Raw genomic sequence first — 10,009 nt, forward strand, 5'->3', positions numbered from 1 at the left:
CGGGCCTCTAGTAAATAATATAACTCATGGGGGAAATTTTAAGATTTTGGCAGGCCACACAAAATCTATTGTTTTAGATTGTTGTTAGTTCTCTAATTACAATCCTAATAAAAATATTAACTCCATTAATTATTTAGCAACATTTGCACCCAGCATCACAGTCAGCTAACCCCTTCCATCACACTTTCTCTTAAATGGAGATGAGAGTTATTGATGATGCATTTGAGTCCAGTAGTTTCACCAAAATTAAGTATCTGACTCAAGATACAGGGAGAAAAGTCTTCACAGCTTGTTCAGCTGTAATTGCAGCTTTAGCATAGAGCTAAACTTATGAAAAGTGTAGGATTCTTAGCTTCACTAGGCCTGCCCCTATTTGTGCTAAAGCAATGGACTTGCACAAGATTTTTAGCCACTTTTCTTCAGTTTCTTAAACCTCTATACATTGCTAAGTCTTTCTCTAATTGTAATGAAAGCTTGTCCCTGATCACTATCAACAATTAACATGCTAGAAAAAAAGCATATGAACTGGCAGGACATCCAAAGTTCAAATTATATTGATATTATTTACCAATAGCAAGGAGCTCTTTTTTAATAGAAATATGTATTAGAACAGAATATACTGTGTATTAGATGAAAGAATTCTAAACTCCCCTAAGGTTCTTTATAACTAAGTTGTTTATAAGAGAATAAAGGAATATGAATCCAGCATGTTTCTATTGTTGCTTCTGTTTCATGTGTATCAAACACTTTTAGAGGCAATTTAATGGTTGGGCTACATTAGAGACATCTATTAGTTTTTTTTTTTTTGTTTTTTTGTTTTACATTTCTCTTGTGTTCACTGCTCACAGTTAGTGGAAAAATCTGTGTGAGTATCCCTGGATCACTATTAGAATTTCCCATTCCTTCTGGTGAGTGCTCTTTAGTGTCAATTTGATTTATATTATTCCTGTGGCATTATTTTTCCATCCAGATACCTTTTAGAGGTGCCTTTGGGGTGCTTCTATCTAGTCCCAGCACTGAGAGACCAAACTGCCTATAATGTATTTGGAAAGATTGTTGCCCAAGATAGGCAAAGACCATTTTGCCCCAATTATTCCATGTATACAATATACCTTATATTTTATATTAGTATTAAAGTATAACACACTGTGTAACTGGTTCACTTCAAATCTGTATAGTTTGTTAAAAAATAGTTTTGCTATACTTGTGTCACTTTATATCTGTGCTAAAGCAGCAAGTTGATTCTTTACTTACAGATTATATGCAGAATTTTGTTGGATTACATTTTTTATGTCTTTTTATTTTAGCTACTTTAAGAAGAGACGATTCCATTCTTTCAAGTCCTGATGTCACTGATATTGCACCAAGTAGAAAGAGGAGGCAGCGGATGGGAAAAAATCTCGGGACAGAACCTAAAATGGCTTCTCAGGAACATCAGCCTGAAGAAAAGGAAAAGTAAGTCATATTATTCTTTGCAAAATAGTGAGATGACATTGAAAAATCTAATATCTAGTCTAAAATTGTATTTTAATTTCTGAATTTAAGGCTATTTTTAATGAACAAAAATTATGGTTTTGGAAATTGTAAAATGTTTAAGTCCATATATCTTCCCTGGTAGTCAGTTAATTCCTATTAATATTTAAGTCAGGAGTGTCAAAATATTAGCAAAAAGTTTTTCTTGGGGTTTTCATAGATTAATTAGAAATGGCATATAAGGTACTAAAAATAATTGAATCCAGTTTGCATTTAATAAAGTATTTCAATCTAATTTACTGCTTTAAAGAGACCCACACAGCATTCAAAGTAACCACTTGATTTGGTTATGCTTACAATTTTTTTTAATGTAAAATGTCTTTCTAGTCATCTATTTATTTCTTTTAAATTTAGACACATTTTTTTTATTTTTATAGTTCATTCTTTAGTTTTGACTACCCTCCCTTTAATCTGCATCCTAATTTAGTTGTAATGAATTGAGAAGTTGAATTAATAAATATTTTTTTGCAGCAAAACAGTCAGCATTTATAAGGAATTTTATCAGTTGAATAAAAAAACAAAGGTGCAATCTAGGAGGTCGCAGTTTGATTCCTGGTTAGGGCACAGGCCCTGGTGGCGGGCTTGGTCCCCAGTGTGGGGCGTGCAGGAGGCAGCTGATCAGTGATTGTCTCTCATCATTGAGGTTTTTCTCTCTCTCTCCCCTCATCCTTCCTCTCTAAAATCAGTGAAAATATATTTTATAAACAAAACAAAAAACAAAGATGCATATTTTATGTATGCCTACTACCTTAATTCTTTTTCTTTTAACTTTTCATTAATTTGGCAAATGGTTATTGAACAATAGTTATATGACATGATATTACACAGCAGTGGTTTTCAAAGTGTGGAATGATGAGGACCCGGAGCATTCCCAAGGTGTTTGTGGTGATCCACACGGTGTCTCTTCTTCAGTTCTATACCTGTGTGAGGCCAGATTTTCTTCATGTTTCAACTGAAATAACATGTCCCTGTGACTGAATGCAGAAGCCAATGAGAATTCCATAGTTTTTAATCAAGCCACCCATCAAACATATTTGTAAAAGTGTTAAAACATTGACTACACAGGATTTTTTTTCCTTTGGGAAATACAATGATTTTTTAATAAAGACTATATTGTGTTATATTCTGGATTTATTTTTATTTTTAAATGAATTAAGAAAGATTTCAAATTTTTCTCAGTGTTAATTTTGGATAGTTTATATAAACAAAAATTCTTGGAGTCCTCAAAAACTTTTAAAAGTGTAATGGAGTCCTGAGAGTAAAAAGTTTTAGAATTCTGTAGACCATGAGGATGCCAAATAAGCACATGAAGTCTATGCCTTAGGAAACTGACAGCCTGACCAAAAGGAGTTTCTTGCATAGAAATAAGAATTTTACAGTTAATAGTGGAATTATTTTGTTTGTTTATCATTGGGGACTTATTCTCTCTACAATTGGCCTGATATACTAGTACTTGAAAATGCCATTTGCATACTATGGTGGGTCCCTTATGTCTTCAGACAATATATGTAAAAACCCAGTGTGCACTACTCTCACTGGTTTTTTATTATGTAAATTTATTAATTAGCTCCATAGAGTTCATAGTATTGTATTATCTCTTAAGTAATGAATCAAAAATATTTCCAATTTGAAAACATTAGAGTAAGCAAACTAGTCCTATAGGTTAATATGGGGGGAAAAATTATACTTTGAAATATTCAGACTGTACTTCATTCAGTCAAGTGGTAAGCAAATAAGTAATGAATATCAGGTATGTGCCAGGTATAATATTGGATGTTGATGGTTCAGGAGAGTAGGAAATAGACATAATCCTGTCCTCATGGAACTTTTAGTCTAATTGTTTTGTCTGATAAAGATTACAGGATCTTGAGAAAGAATGAAGTATATTGTTTTTATGTTGGAGAGCTGTATCTTAAGTCTTTCTGTTCAATGTGTGAACTAAATATAAGGTTTTGAGGTTACTACATTTTCTGAATACATATATTGCTTAAAAAGGTTTTTTATATGCATGGTACAATGATGGGAGAATGAAAGGCTAAATGTTTCATTTAGGCTTTTTGCTAAAGGCAGTATGTTTCTTTTCCATGTTGAGATGATCATGTCAATACTTACTTTGTGTACTTTACTTACAAGGTTGATATAAACCATATTAGCTTTTTTAATTGCCTGCTAGTTATATCATTGTGTTCCTTCAGGCTCAAGCACTGATGATGAACCTTTATCTTATGTTGTTAAATTTAAATACTACCTATTTCTACCTTCCTAAACACCTTTTCACTCTGATAATTTCTCATCAACAATATGTCTGTCAGTTATATTATTGTGCTTTAGCTGTAGCCTCTTAGATGTGGGTAGGTTGCTACTTAGGGGTGAAAAGATACTGGCCCCTAACTCTATTATACTTTGATCAATTTACCACTTTCAAAACATAAACACAAATTAGCAAAAAACCACATGTTTGTTAGTTATTAGCAATCAAAATTCATGAAGATTGCACAGAAAGTTTTGTATTTATAATTCATATTACCACGGCTTATTCACCATTATATCCCATTTAATTTACCTGGAAAAATGACTTCATTGCTTGTTTTTAATTGTAGGCATATACTGGATGTGAAACATTTTTGTCAGACTCTCACAGTGTTACTTCCTTTGTATCCTCTTCCTCTCAATAGAGGTTGCTTGCATCCTAAGACTCCCCACATGATTTTACAGTGACTAAGGATATGCACAGTAGATACTGCTGTTTGTTGAGAACAAAAAAAAAAAAATCTGACTATGGCTTTCCCTCGTTCATTCATTCATTCATTCATCGTTCATTACAGAATGCTTGCATGCTGAGCACTTGGGGAACATTGATGAGTAAACTATCACAGTCCCAGATCTCATAAAGCTTAGTCCGTCTGAGTGAAGGCAAGCATTAATTATATCATTACAAAGATATATATTTGAAACGTTTTGAAGGATTTTTGAATTTAGAGGAAACATAGGGAAGGGGATATGGCTTGAGGAATCCTCATTTGATCTCTAATCTGAAGGATAAAGAGGAGTTTAGTCCAGTTTAGAGAGCAGAGTGTTTAAGTAGAGGAAAGGCCTGTGAGTGTGCTCTCAGGTAAAATATGTGAGTGATGGGAGTAAAGGGAGCCGGAAGGAAGGGAAGAAGGAAGGAAGAAAGAGGGGAAGGAAGGAAGGGAGGGAGGAAGGAAGGAAGGAAGAGGGTAAGGAAGGAAGGGAGGGAGGAAGGAAGGAAGGAAGAGGGGAAGGAAGGAAGGGAGGGAGGAAGGAAGGAAAGAAGGAAGGAAGGAAGGGAAATGAGGATGAGGGCTGCTCAGAGGCCAGAACAAGGTGATAGTGTGGCCTTGGTTAAAAATTCAGCCTTTCTTTGTATGTAGTGTTAATGTAAGAAAGAAACCTGTGAAGAATTTTTGTGAGATTATTTGAGCCAAACTGTTGACAATTGCTGGGAAGCAAAATCTCAATGGATTGAGATAATGCTCTGGAGAATGGCAGCTTTGCACCTTATTTTATACATTACAATCAAAACAGAGGGTGCAAGTGGGTTACATTGAGGATACAAGTGGGTTACATTAAATTCACTGGTGATAAATTAGGGAGAAGGGAGAAAGCAAAGTGGGGAAACTTCTGGGATTGGATGAAAAGTAAAATGATAGATACATACATCTTTTACATAGGTGGGTACAGGATAGTTAACAGTCAACAATTAACATGATAAAACAGTGAGGAGATTTATGGTTTCAGCCCTGGTGCACTGGTGGGGTCTAGAAAAGGGGGAATTACCCTGACATTCCAAAGGACTGTTATCCCAGATACAAAAGACAATAGACAGATAAAGATTGACCTTCGTCAGGGAAGATACCGGCCTAGGACATGACTACCAACCATAAACTGCTTGTAGTTTAAAGTTTTAATTTCAGACCATTCTTTGTGGTTACTTTAGATCTCTGAGTTTGCAAGGCCGACATGCAGGCCTTCCCTGAGCTAGGCATGTTAGCATGTGGCTCCTTTTCGTCCACAACATGATAGCATTTCTGTTTTTCACATCACAAAGGTCTTTTCTCCTGTTTTTTCTACCTTTTGATGTAGTTATTTAAATCTTCTTAAGAGTTTTAAAAATATCAGATTGACTAGAAAACTCTAATACTTTGGTCATCTTCTTTGCTATTATAATTTAAAATTATCTGAAACTAATGTACTTAGTTTCTTTTTCTCTTTTTTAACTCTGCTTTCAAACTGGTTCATGTTGTACAGTTTTGGATTCCCAATAATAAAAACTTTCATCCTTTTGAAACACAGGAAACTAGAAAATTGAAAACATACTGAAACTTATGTTGAGTGCTCACAGGGATAATAGCTAAAATTGGCCTGTGTTAGCAGTACTGAAGTGCAGAATTGTACTCCCATTTTACCTTTTTACTGGTAAATGTAAATGCATTTTTCAGGAATATTTTTAGAACTTTGATGATTTCTCACTTCTAGTAAGATTCTGAAATCCTTAAATCTGGCATACATTGATAAATACTCATTAAAAAATTTAGGGTGACTAATTCACACAATATGATTATGCTTGGACAATATGCATCCTGTTCTGTCAGCTAGCATCAACACTAACAGTTATTATCCAACATAACCATATGCTGTGCATTCCTTGCTATTTTCTATCTTACATCACTTGAAATTGTGTTTTGCACAATTGTTCAGTATGACTTTTTAATTCCATTTGTTAAACAAAATGAACCAGCTGACAAAGACTACAGAAATAGTGATATTACTTTCATATTTATATAATAAAACCCTGAGTATAAGCAAGAACATTGTGAAATTACTTTCTATTAATATACAAGGGCACAATATGTGTCTAAATGAAATAGCACTACATTCCGGCTCTATTAGGCACCAGCTTAAATTTTTAATGAGGTCACGCTTTATCATATAACATAATAATCAAGGAAGAATTTTACATTTAAATATTTTCAAATTTAAGAGCTCTTAATTCTTCCAACATCCTAAAAAGAGTGCACACATTAAAAGACTATTAATAGCATTCTGTTGATAGGTTATTTAGTTAAATTAAGTCAATGTCCCAGTCTCATTGAAATTAGCAACCAGTTAATAAAATTGACCGCCTGACAAAATGCTCAGCTAAAATGATTTAATTAAAACTTTATTGCTTGTTACATCTTCAACTGTTTCAGCCCATTTCAACCTGCTTGGAAATTCTGCTTTACCTTTTTCTGACTAGCTGTTTTGTTTCTTGGTTCTATAGGTTCTCTTTCTTGAAAGGAAACTAGTTTTAAGAGATATTGAAATTAGCATCTGATCAAGGGTCTATAAATGAAAACTTTGTCTCAGAATCAGGGCTTCAGTCCCCAGGAGGGGTGGCCACAAATAAAGCCAAACCCAAGTCTCAACCAAATAAGTATTATATTGTAAACTAAGACAGGGAGTCAAACAGGGATATAACATATAGGATTAGTTACCAGAACTGCACTATAAAGTTCTTGTTGCAGATGTTCCTCCTTAAATGATCCTTCACTAGGAAAAGCATTAGTCTGGAGAATGAGCTCAATATATAGGTAGGAACAAAATGCCTCCAGCTCTGAGATTTGGATAAGTAGAGGGAAGAAAGTCAAGATGTTTGTTTATTTAAGTTAGATGGTAATGAGTCCAGAATTTATTTTTTATGGTACTATTCAAAGACTAATTTCTGTAGAACTAGATAAAAGAGATCTTAACAGGGACCCTATACTTAATAGCTCCCACACTTCCATGTGCTCCAACCCCTCAAACTTGGAGATTTACAAATTGAAGGCTCTGAGAAACTCCATAGTAAATAATTTATTTGACTTTGTTTAATCACTTTTAAAATGTTCTTCATCATATCATCTTCATGCAATCTCCCTATCTCCTCTCAAAAGAGGCTTAGTAACATTCCTGGGGTAACATTCTGCAGAGTCCTAGTTTGGGATATGAACTCTCAGAATTCTTAAACATCAATGATTTTAAAAATATAAGAACCTCTCTACCATAATTATAGAGTGTTAGGCATTAAATATGTCTCAAGAAAAAATTTGGTATGTATATAAGATAATTTTATGTCATCTGTTTCTTCAGGCTAACAATATTTTTACTTGTTATGTGAGGCCCACATGTATATTTAGTCTTCTATGTGATGGGTATCTTCTGAAACAGAGTCTAATACACAACCTTAAAATATTATGAAATTAAAACTTTTCACAAATGTTACTCTTTGAACTGTAGTGAAGAAGTTTTAACTGTGTGTTCTGAATCTTTAAATGGTGCCATTCAGTAATTGTATAGCTACATTTTAAGTGAGTGGTAGGTGGTAAAAGAGCACACATACACACACACTACTTAGATTAAGTTTATGGTTTAATTAGACAAGTTTACACAGTTTTATAGTCCACATGGCAACAAGGAGCAGGAAAAGATACAGCATATTTTAGCACAGTATTTCCTCCCCTCCATTGTCTGGGTGAGCCACAGTTTATCCACTTACCTTCTGAAGGAATCCATTTAGTTTTCAGTAAAGTTAGGCTTATTTTCTTTGTTTCCTAATCATAAAAGTGGCACATGCTTCAAAAAATATGAAAGCATACAGAAACAAAATGATGAGCAAAAGGGAAACTCATAACCCCACCCACCTGGGGCCAACCACCATTAACACCAGGGCACTCTGTATATTGGCAAATCTCTTCTTCTACACTTTATTTGCAAATCAAGGCACAAACCGCTTATGATGTAGGCTTCTATTTTAAAATTTAAATATATATTATGAAATTTCGACTTTAATAGATATGTTGCTTTAACATCTTACATTTATATATTCAACTAGAGGCCCGGTGCACAAAAATTTGTGCACTCGGGGGTCGGGAGAGGAGGTCCCTCAGCCCGGCCTGTGCCCTCTCGCAGTCTGGGACCCCTCAGGAGATAACGACCTGCTGGCTTAGGCCTGCTCCCGGGTGGCAGAAGGCAGGCCTAATCCCTAGGTGCAGCCCCTAGTCGGGCTCAGAGCAGGGTCTATTGGGGAGTCGGGGCACCTACCCCTGTCATGGACAGAGCAGAGCAGATTGGGAGATTGCAATGCCCCAGTTACACTCAGGGTAGGGCCAATTGGGAAGTTGGGGCACTGCCACCAGTCACACTCAAGACTGGGTCGATAGGGAGGTTGCGGCGCCACCCCCTGTCATGCACAGAGCAGGGACCATCAGGGGGGTTGGGGCTCTGTGCCCTGTCACACAGAGCAGGGCTGACCAGGAGGTTGTGATACCACACTACTGATAACCGGGCCGGGGGGCCTCTCGGCTCCGCTGATCCTGGAGCCGGGAGGCCTCTCCGCTCCGCTGGTCCCAGGGCCGGGAGGCCTCGCGGCTCCGCTGATCACGGGGCCCTGAGGCCTCTCTGCCCTGCCGCTTCAGGGCTGTTTGGCTTCACTCTGCTTGGAGCCTGAGTATGCAAATTAACCGCCATCTTTTAGCTTCTATAATTGAAACATTGTATCTTTTGGAGTTGTTGCTTCAGGAGCTCAGAGCCCTGCAGCTGCAGACGGGGAACCTTGGCTTCCTCCATCGCTGGGGCAACCAAGCCTCCTGTTCTCAGCTGCCTGGCTGCCAGCCGCCATCTTGGCTGTCAGTTAATTTGCATATCTCGCTGATTAGCCAATGGGAAGGGTAGCGGTAGTACACCAATTACCGTGTTTCTCTTTTATTAGTGTAGATTATATTAGTGTATCATACTTTCTTTAACCAAGTCCTATACTTTAAATTTTGGCCTTATTCATATTAGTAGTATTACAAAGAATGTTGTATATACCTGTACATGAATTTGCACATATAACTGTTATTTCCTTAAAATGAATTCCCCGAAGTTCATTACTAGGTAAGAGGGCATATGTACTTACTAGTGCTTTGTTGTTTTGCCAGAACTTCTCCTGAAACTATAACAATTTATACTCCCACAGGCAGTATTTGCCTTTTGTTCCATTGTTTAACAATTCATTTAGATCATTTAAATCATATAATCAATGAATAATATCTTATTGTTTAATTTTTGTATTTAACCATTCCATAAGTCGTTTTTTTTCTGTATATATTGATTATTGGAGCTTCATCTTTTGTTTATTATCTATCCATAACCTACCTGATTTCATTAGAGATCTTTGTCATATATATATATATATATGTATATATATATATATATATTGCCTAATATGCTAAGTGTCCGTCCGACCGTTAGACCAGTCGCTATGACGTGCACTGACCACCAGGAAGCAGACACTCTGACTGGTAGGTTAGCTTGCTGCTGGGGTCCAGCTAATCAGGACTAGGCGAGATAGGCTGGACATGCCCTGGAGCCCTCCCACGGTCCCTCCCTGCTGGCCAATCTCCGCGGTCCCTCCCCAGCCTCTAAAATATTTCTTCTAATTAATTTCCTTCCA

General features: G+C 36.3%; 1 protein-coding gene across 2 annotated transcripts in view; it reads left to right on the top strand.

The window, feature by feature from the left end:
- The window catches only part of XRCC4 (X-ray repair complementing defective repair in Chinese hamster cells 4), a 210,967-nt gene that overhangs the window by 128,252 nt on the left and 72,706 nt on the right, over positions 1-10,009 (top strand). For both annotated transcript variants that reach the window (XM_006775506.2, XM_006775507.2), the window contains exon 7: positions 1,308-1,455. In XM_006775506.2, the coding sequence (XP_006775569.1) occupies positions 1,308-1,455 (148 nt within the window). The remainder of the gene's footprint in view (positions 1-1,307; positions 1,456-10,009) is intronic.

This window comes from Myotis davidii, unplaced genomic scaffold, assembly GCF_000327345.1.
Source record: "Myotis davidii unplaced genomic scaffold, ASM32734v1 scaffold44, whole genome shotgun sequence".
Classification (NCBI taxonomy): domain Eukaryota; kingdom Metazoa; phylum Chordata; class Mammalia; order Chiroptera; family Vespertilionidae; genus Myotis; species Myotis davidii.